The 9,293-nt window shown below is 53.6% G+C and overlaps 2 protein-coding genes across 3 annotated transcripts in view; one reads left to right on the plus strand and one right to left on the minus strand.

Annotated features, from left to right (window-relative positions):
- SLC25A25 (solute carrier family 25 (mitochondrial carrier; phosphate carrier), member 25) overlaps window positions 1-3,290 on the minus strand; it is a 36,998-nt gene extending 33,708 nt beyond the window's left edge. Inside the window, exon 1 of the mRNA XM_010856869.1 lies at window positions 2,948-3,290. Within this exon, the coding sequence (XP_010855171.1) occupies window positions 2,948-3,202 (255 nt within the window). The 5' untranslated portion in view covers window positions 3,203-3,290. The remainder of the gene's footprint in view (window positions 1-2,947) is intronic.
- Window positions 3,291-4,161: 871 nt separating this feature from the next.
- Window positions 4,162-9,174, plus strand: NAIF1 (nuclear apoptosis inducing factor 1). 2 transcript variants are annotated; one of them, XR_826790.1, is made up of 3 exons: window positions 4,162-4,903; window positions 6,853-8,543; window positions 8,628-9,174. XR_826790.1 is itself a non-coding variant. In XM_010856872.1 (2 exons), the coding sequence occupies exons 1-2, from the start codon at window positions 4,393-4,395 to the stop codon at window positions 7,323-7,325; spliced, it is 984 nt and encodes a 327-aa protein (XP_010855174.1). In that variant the 5' UTR covers window positions 4,162-4,392; the 3' UTR covers window positions 7,326-9,174. The 2 variants fall into 2 exon arrangements, 1 of the variants encoding a protein (XP_010855174.1); XM_010856872.1 differs by having other exon boundaries at window positions 6,853-9,174.
- The last annotated feature ends 119 nt before the right edge of the window (window positions 9,175-9,293 follow it).

The following is a 9,293-nucleotide window of genomic DNA, read 5'->3' on the forward strand; positions in this document are numbered from 1 at the left end:
AAACCTATTTTGGGGATAAAAGATGTGGTTCTAAAAAGATGGGGACTCCCCTGGTGATCCAGTGGTTCAGAATCTGCCTTGCAATGCAGGGGATGAGGGTTCGATTCCTGGTCGGGGAACTAAGATCCCAGGTGCCAAATAAAGATCCTGTAAGCCAAATAAAAGGATCATTCTTCAAGTTCTCCCCCAAGTCCAGCTTGTGAGGTTCAAACTAGATGGAGCACACGCAAGTCTCTTGAGTCAGCAAACTTGACCATACCATCATCCAGAATCCTCACTTGTATCAAACACCAGCTGCTGAGGAGAGTCTCTCAAGCCTCAGCTAGAGGAACAACAGCTGACACGTCACCCAGCTTGGGTTCTTTCCCTAATTGGCTGCCTGAGTTCCAGCCTATGTTTTAAATTTGTTTTCAGACAGAGATTTTGTTTGGTCACATGAAAATGCCTTAAATAGGCAATGCTATAATTAGCTCTCGCCAGAGCCTCATCTCCCAAAGCTGCTACTGTGGTCGTCATCTTCTTTCTGTCTTTAATAAACTCTTCCCTTCTTTTGTCCCAGGACAGGCTTCCTGCTCACATGCCCTTTACAAAGAAAATTTCTCTAGATGGCTGTCACTGGTGTCTCTGGCCCACTGCCATTTTAAGTAAATTTTCCTCGACTGTTCCAATTTCTTCTGAAACCAAGGGAGATGCCAAAAACTGCTGGCTCATTTCTAAAGAAAGCTCAATCCAGTGGTGGTAAGCTAGTGGGAGGCTCTGTGTAGTCACAAGGCCTGGGTTCACCGGCCGCCCACTGATAAACCCTCACGGCTGAGTCCTGTGCAAACCCATGCCACCTCAGACTGGTCCTGTGGGTTATATGGGGCAGCTGCCAGAGTTGGATGTTGTGTTTGTCAGTGCCTATTCCCGCGGCAGGCAACCCATTTTGAACTGAAGGGTATCCCCCCTGCCACCACCAATTCTCTCTTGCCTTTGCTACTTCTGCAAAACTGCAGCACCACTTTTTCTCTCTGTAGCTAATACTGATAACTATTGCAGCAGGAAGTGGTAAGAGGATTCGTGAGGCAGGGTGTCTTCCTGTGGCCCAGCTATTCACAAGAAGGCAGGTTCTCTCTCTCCTACTTAAAACCATTCGCTTGCAGGACTAGCCCGTGCTCTTCCACAGGTAATAAACGAGTAAAATGAATCATTCCCAGTCTCGCAAAGCTGTATAATTTCACATTCATCAGCTGAAAGAGTTGGTAGAAGTAGTCAGTCCATACGAAAAGCCATACACTGAAAGGAAACTTACTCCCTAAGTTAGAGATTGTAGAGCCAGTGTGACTCCAATGGGTTAGGCTCCTTTTGGTTAATCAAAAAAGTTTTCAACACTGGAAAGAAAATGATCACTTTCTCCTTGTTTGCCCTTAAAATTTACATTTACTACCCAAAAAAAAAAAAAAGATTTGGATCCATGTCAGATGTGCCATGAATCATAAAAACACTGACTCCAGTTGAGGTGTAAACATTGAATACACTCCTGCAGCCCAAGGCCCTCCATGTAACCTGGTGGCTAGGTTCACAGAAGCAGAAAGGCTCACCTAGGCCCACACCTCCCTGAGCCCATAAGTCATAGACCCTCTGAGTTCAGCCATCTCATCTTTCCAAGTGATTTATTCATCAGTTATGGATTAGAAAATATTCAGCTCAGTTCTGTGTAACACTCCACTTGAAAAGACTTTAAAAAAATTCTTGCTTCTAAGCCTGTTGGACTTAACCCAATGATTCTATCTTGCACAGTGTTACCCTTGGTCTCCCTAGGCTGATCCTAAGTAGGTGAAACAGCTTGGATGTTGAGCCAAGATACTCTGGACATGAGTTTAAAACTTTATGTACACCTACCTGAAAAACAAATTGCTTAAATTCACTGGCGTTTTACCAAAAACTTTTTTCACACTTAGCTATGAGATTCTCTAATTGCGGTATGTACAAATGGATCAAAGGAACTAACTTACAAGAGAAACAGGTTGCTAGGTAAAGTGGTCTTCCTCCAGGTTATAAATCAGGCTAAGCCACAATAAACAAAACACTTGGAAAAGGGCAGCTACAGCTACAAAGTCAGATAGGAAAACATACCATGAGAGACAGAAGAGGAAGAAACAGCCTCTGCTTGAGGGTTTCATACAGAAAGGACAGCACATCTCTGTCCCTCCTTCCCCCTTGGCCAGGCGGCCACTCCAGAACAAGAGTAACAAAGTCTCCTCCTAGGTGGGCCAGGCTTTCACTTTTAGGAAAAAAATTTCTCCTGGATTCTTTCACTCTAATCTGCAAGCTTGTAAGAGATCTTGGTCCCATTTTCTGGATAAGCATGTCAACTGGGATTGAGCCTCACCCAGAACTGTCAGTTCTTACCACCCACATGGCAGGATCTGCCTGAAACCCCAGTTCCCATTTTTTCCAACTCCCACATGTTTCTGAGAGGAACCCGATCAGGGTCCACCGCTGGCATGGAAACGTGGGGCCACTGGAAGAGGATGGATAAAACCATTAATGATGGGTAGAAGGGAACATCAAAGCTTAAGTCTTGAGGTCAGAAGGTGACATACAGCAGACTCTGGAGACCTGACCTTCTACTTTGGGGAAAGCCCCGGCAGAAAGGGGATTTTCGGCCATCAGAATATCCAAAGGGTACCCACCTGGCCTATCCCCCGCACCCCCGTCCCCAGCCCAAGCGCCTACGGAGGCCAAGAAGGAGCTCTACTCCCACTAGGGCATAAATGGGGGTGTCCAAGTCTGTCATCCAGGGGGTCTCAGCCAGCCCGAGAGGCCTCCACCAAGCCTGCCAAGCTCCAAAGGGCTGCCAGAGAAGCCGGTCGCACCTGGCTTCTGTCACCTGGACCTCCCGGAGGTGCTGGGGCGCGAAGAGGGGTCCCTACCCCGCCCGCGCGGAGGGCTGCGCGTTGCCTACCCGAAGCTCGCCCTCGGTGCGGTGTAGTCCCAGGCGCCGAAGTCCCACGGCCAAGTCGTTGACACACAGCCCGCCGTCGCGGTTGACGTCAAGAGTCTGGAAGAGGCTCCAGAGGCGCAGCCGGTGGTCCGGGCCCCCGCAGACGGCGCCGCCGCACGGGTCCACAGACGCCGGCGATGAGGCGGACGACGAGGCGGAGGCGGCGGGGTCTGGCGGCGGGGAGGCCACGCAGCGGCACAACACACTGCTCACCATCGGGCGTGAGGCTGGGGCGGCGGGCCGGCGGGGAGAGCGCGGACGACACGCCGGGGTTCTCGGTCGTCTAGCGCGGGCTCTGAGTTGCCGGCAAGCAGGCGGGATGGGCAGCTTCCGGGAGCTACGCCCCGCTGCGCGCCGCCTGGATGGCCACGCCCCCGGGCACGACGCCTGCCAATCACAGGCCAGAACGGCCACCGGGGGGGCGGAGCCACCCCGAGGACTGCCCACGCAGCCCTAGGCTACCCGGATCAATGGAGAGGGCGGGGCAATCCCGGCTCAACCTGAGGCCGATTCAAATGGAGGGAGGCGGGGATTGGCTGAGTCGGGCCGGCGAGAAGAAATCACGCTGCGATAGGCAGGAGTCCTGTGATTGGCAGGCGGAAAGCCCCGTGTCCTACTTCCATTGAGCAACGCTGTTTATCCGCGGAATCTTAAAGACGCGAGGAGCCGTCGTGTACGGAGAGATCATCATCTCCAATGGGAAATAGGATTTGCTTGAGGAGCGATTGTGATCTGCGGTTGCCAAGGCAAAGTTTGCGCCCTGGGTAGAATAAAAAGTTAACTGGTCAACGGCTTAAGGCCGAAAGCACTAAGGATCCTCAAGGAAACCGGGTTTTGGTCATCTAACTCCCTAACTCACCAATAAAATAGCTGAATTTAACGGCGTAAAAGTCGTAATCATGTGATTGAACGACAGGACGACTTTCCAATAGGGGTGAGTAAAGGCTAGATTGGGTGGGGCGCTCTGTAGCGACAGACACACCTTTAGACCAATGATCAGGCGAATTCCAGTAAGTAGGCGTGCCCTTTAGCTGAGCGACAGGTAGAAAGAACCAGTGATCGATGTGATGTCTGAACCGCGACCAACCGGGAGGGCAGGTCTCCCTAGAGAAGCTCTGGAAGGCGGGAAGAGGGGAAGTGGGCGGATCTCCGCACACCCCGGCGGAAGAGGCAGATTCAGGAAGCCATTACGCAGCTGGCTGGCAGCGGCTGGGCAGGTCGGGGCTGGGCCCTACGCACTTTGCGTAGCGAGGGGGGTTACCAAAGGCCTGGTACTTGGCCTTGGACCAGCCCAGCCTATCCCCTGTAGGGGGAGTGGGTGAGTAGCGAGGCTAAGGAAGACAGAAGGCGAATTGGGGCAGTTTAGGGGATTATAGTTTCTTTAAAAAGCCGGGTGGGGAGAGGCCATGGCCGTTCCCGCCAAGAAAAGGAAGATGAACTTCTCTGAGCGTGAGGTGGAGATCATCGTGGAGGAGCTGGAACTGAAGAAGCACCTGCTGGTGAACCACTTCAACGCCGGCGTCCCTCTGGCTGCCAAGAGTGCGGCGTGGCACGGCATTCTGAGAAGGGTCAATGCCGTGGCCACCTGCCGCCGGGAGCTGCCCGAGGTCAAGAAGAAGTGGTCCGACCTCAAGACCGAGGTCCGTCGCAAGGTTGCCCAGGTCCGGGCGGCCGTAGAGGGTGGCGAGGCCCCAGGGCCCACTGAGGAAGATGGAGCAGGTGGGCCCGGGACAGGCGGTGGCAGTGGCGCCGGTGGCCCCGCTGTGGCCCCTGTACTGCTCACCCCCATGCAACAACGCATCTGCAACCTGCTGGGTGAGGCCACCATTATCAGCTTGCCCAGTACCGCAGAGATCCACCCCGTGGCCCTTGGACCCACAGCCACTGCAGCCGCCGCCACAGTCACCCTGACACAGAGTGAGTGACCTCTCCCACCCAGTCCGGCGTTCCTAAATGGGAAGGGCCAGCAAGAGCTAGGGCAGCCCAGGGAAGGTTGGCTGCCAAGGGTCAAAGGTCAGATGGGAGTCTTGGACAACCAGGAGGCCTTCCAAGGGCTCCCCAGACAGAAGTGATCTTGTTTTCTCTCTGAGACTTCCTCAGCACGCAGTCTGGACTTCGGAGGGGCTGGCTTGCCCTCCACTGTTTTGCCACCATTTGCATCCGTGACTGAACTGTTTGGTCCTTGAAGACAGAGACCATGTTTATATCCCCACAGGACTTATCCCAGAGCCTGGCGCCTAGTAGGCAGTCAGGAGGTATTTACTGAATGAATAGGCAGGTGGACATTGACTCTGGACAAAGACATTGTGGTTTTCAGTGTGAACATTCATCAGGCACTGCTGAGGAACCTCCCAGTTCCTGGTGTTAACCTACCCCTCCATTCACTCATCAACCATTAGTGCAATTCTGGGCCAAACCCTGGGCTCAGCGCTGGGACTCCCAAGGTGTCTTAAGAGATAGGCCGGTTATGTTCTCCGAGGACAGATAGAGGGACACATATATGAATAACTCCACTGTCAGTCGGGATCACCTAAGGACTCAGAAGAGAAAGGGGACTTCCTGGCGGGGGTGGGACACAGTTGATTTGGGCATTAAAGGGTGGGGAAGAACTGATCTTTCCGACATGCTTGGAGGCCCAAACAGCCCAGCCAGAGTGCCTTCAAACGTTCTCAAGCTAGGAATGACAATGAAACTAGTTGGTTGGACTTTTTAGTTCAGATAAGGTTTGCACCAATGACTGTTAAGTGGTCTTTGTGATGGGCTGGGAACAGAATCAATCAGTGGTTTCTCAACCGGACTTCGGAGAATTGGGTGTGTGTGTGTGTGCGTGTGTGTGTGTGTGCGTGCCATACCCCAGCAGTGTCATATTTCTCAAGGATATGGAGATGGGAAACACTGGTCTAAATCAGCTGCTGTTCTGTAAGAGGAAGGACCTTTAGGCACTCCATTGATTAAGGTGATCAAGGAGACAGGGAGGCACTTATTGGGCACTTTAACTGCTGCCTTCCCACTCCTGCCTCCTTTTCTGCTTGGCCATAAAAGACATGGAAATCAAGAAAGCACTGAAGGAGACAGGACCAGTGGAGTTGCAAACCCTCACCCAGGATGCCTTCTGTGTGCTGGTACTTCCAGGAGCATGTAGCCCTGCTTTTATTTGCCAGAAGCAGCCCAGTGGGGTGACTGTGAACACCTTGGGCACTAGTACTGGGGGACACCTGGCTTCCTATACCTGCTGAATAAGCTGTGTGACCTCAGGCAAGTCATACCATGGTGTCTGCGTCTGTCTTATCATCTCTGAAAATGAAGGTGACAATATCTGCCTCTTGGTGTCATTATGAGGGTTCATGGAGCTAAGGAGGGCAAAGGGTTAGCACCATCCGTGCCTAGCACATAGTAGGTGCTGGTCTTAACTGTTAGCATCTTTGCTTTTGCCTGATCAGGGGCTGACCCTTTGGTTATTAAGTAGATTAAGATTCTAAATCCTTTAGAGTCTAGATTTATACATGTGTGCTAAGTCGCTTCAGTCATGGCTGACTCTGTGCAACCCATAGACTGTAGCCCACCAGGCTTCTCTGTCCATGGGATTCTCCAGGCAAGAATACTGCAGTGGGTTGCTATGCCCTTCTCCAGGGGATCTTCCTGACCCAGGATCGAGCCCGCGTCTCTTACACCTCCTGCATTGGTGGGCAGGTTCTTTACCACTAGCGCCACCCAGGAAGCCCCAGATTTATAAATAAAAGGCTATAAAGCCAGGGGAGGCTGAATTCTCCAGAACAAGGCTTACTGGCCTCCCCCCTACCCCATACGGCCAGCCTCGCTCTTTCTAGAAAGTGACCTGCCACTGATTTGCTCTTTCTTCCCCACAGTCCCCACAGAGACCACCTATCACACGCTGGAGGAGGGAGTGGTAGAGTACTGCACAGCTGAGGCCCCCCCGCCCCTGCCGGCCGAGGCCCCTGTGGAGATGATGGCCCAGCACGCTGATACCTCGGTCAAGCCGCAGGCGCTCAAGAGCCGCATAGCCCTCAACTCAGCCAAGCTGATCCAGGAGCAGCGGGTCACCAACCTGCATGTGAAGGAGATCGCCCAGCACCTGGAGCAGCAGAACGACCTGCTACAGATGATCCGTCGCTCCCAGGAGGTGCAGGCTTGTGCCCAGGAGCGCCAGGCTCAGGCCATGGAGGGCACCCAGGCGGCCCTGAGCGTCCTCATCCAGGTCCTCCGGCCCATGATCAAAGATTTCCGCCGCTACCTCCAGAGCAACATGCCCAACCCCGCCACCGCCTCGGAGCCTGGACAGGTGGCCCAGAACGGGCAGCCAGACAGCATCATCCAATGAGAGCAGGGGTCAGGCCAGCCTTCTGCTGTGAACGGATGACACCGTGGAGGTCTTGTAAGCGGCTTGTGTGGTTGGCCTTAGGCTAGGCCCGACCACCTGAACGGCTCCCAGTTTGACAGACATTTAGGGGTCCACAGTTTCTGGGAGGTGAAGGAGACTGGGAAGAAGGATTTGTTGGGTTCCTGGGACCCAAAACTCTTGTTACCCACCCCACCCCTTGAGCTGTCCTGCTAAGAACCTGAAGACTGGATTGGGTGGGGGTCAGATGCTGGTGAGGGGACCCATGTTGTCATAAGCCAGGGCTTATGACATGACCCAGATTCAGACTAGGACCACCATGAGGAGGGCTCTCACTGCAGGGGGGTGGGGGTGGGTGGGTACATGTCACAGCTGGGGGCCGGCGCTGAAATACCCACCCCCCACAGAGGTGCCATCCTTTGGAGTAAAATAACGTCAGTGGTGCTGGCAGTAGCACAATATCTTCTTCCTCCCTTGGGAGGCAGAGTGACCCAGTGGGCTTGAGGAGGAAGCCCCGCCCTTTTCTCCTGCTCACTGTGTCTCAGTTCTCAGGGGACTCTGGTTAGGGCCGTGCACTCCCCTCTACCCCCACTGCACCCGGGCACACCGTGTTAGTGCTCTGGACTGCCCCTGCAGTATACCCAGGCTGCAACCGGCCTGGCTCAGGAATGCTGTGTGTGGTGGGGACCAGCCTGACTTCCATCTGGTCTTCCACTGCGTTCCCCGGGCAGCCCTTTGGTGGTTTGTCCCGACGCTTTTGACTCAGGTCAAGCATCAGGCTTTGGGTGCTGTAAATGTTACTCGTTGCCCCCACTTGCAGTGGCCACTGAGGCCACGGCTTCTGTAAAGAGGGCTTTGCTGCGAGCCAGTGGTATTTATGGTACACGAACCCCTCTGGGAAGGCCTCCGGGGCCTCCGAGGGCAGCTCTGGCCACGCCCTTCCTCCTTTCCCCTCTATTGATCGCGCAGTTCCAAAACTCGGTGCAGAAAACAGCCTCCATCGCATCACGCCCTGGACTGCCTTCTCACAGTTCTCTGTGCCACGTGTTCTCACGAGAGCCTCACTGACTGGTTGGGTGAATCCGAAGGCCTAATTGGCCCTGAACGTCTGCGGTGGGAGAACTGAAACTGACCCAAGAAGTGGGACCTCGGATGTCTGTGCTCGAAGGAGAGCCAACCGACCTCGGAGTGCTGGAGGAGGTGGTATTCCCTGTTCTGTCTTGACGCTTTCTCCCCATTTGTAAGGACTTTACCCAGCTGGCATCTGTCTTGTTTCATTTACAGAATCGCCATCAGTTACTGAGACCCTTGCACCTTCCTCGGTCCTCTCCCAAGTTGGCCATTTTGCTGCCGAGGAGGCCTTGGCCACACATTGACCGCTGGTTACAACTCAAGGCTCCAGATCTCAGCTAAACAAAGAAGGTGCTGCCCTTCTGGTACGTCCAGAATCACCCAGCTCCACTGTGGCAGTTACGGGAAGATGCCTCCGAGGATGGTTGGGAGGTGACTCTTTTAGCATCATCCTCACAATGGGGGACGAGGGAGGTGCCAGCTACAGAGCGAAGGAAAACTCTTCTCAGTGACTGAAAAGCAGCAGCCTCTGGCCACTTGGGCGTCCTCCATTCGTGGAGCCTGATGGCCCCTGAACTTAGGAAGTTCGGGAAATTCCTGAGGGGTTTGCAGCGTGGTTTGGTTTTTCTCTGGGGTTGGCAATCTGAGCCAATATTGTGTCTGTTCCAATTGGGTATAAAGAGGAAGTTTGGATCGCTTTGAGTGACTGGGTCTTTCCAGGTCATAATTTTAAATTAAAGAAATATCACTTAAAAAAAAAGACATATCTGTGTCTTCATTAGTTATATGTAGAGGAGATAGGGGCTGGCAGAGAGCAGGGGCTCACGGGTCAAATCTGGCCCCCCACGTGCCTTTGTAAATCAGGTTTTACTGGAACAC

This window comes from Bison bison, unplaced genomic scaffold (assembly GCF_000754665.1).
Source record: "Bison bison bison isolate TAMUID 2011002044 unplaced genomic scaffold, Bison_UMD1.0 scf7180017864375, whole genome shotgun sequence".
In the NCBI taxonomy this organism is placed as follows: domain Eukaryota; kingdom Metazoa; phylum Chordata; class Mammalia; order Artiodactyla; family Bovidae; genus Bison; species Bison bison.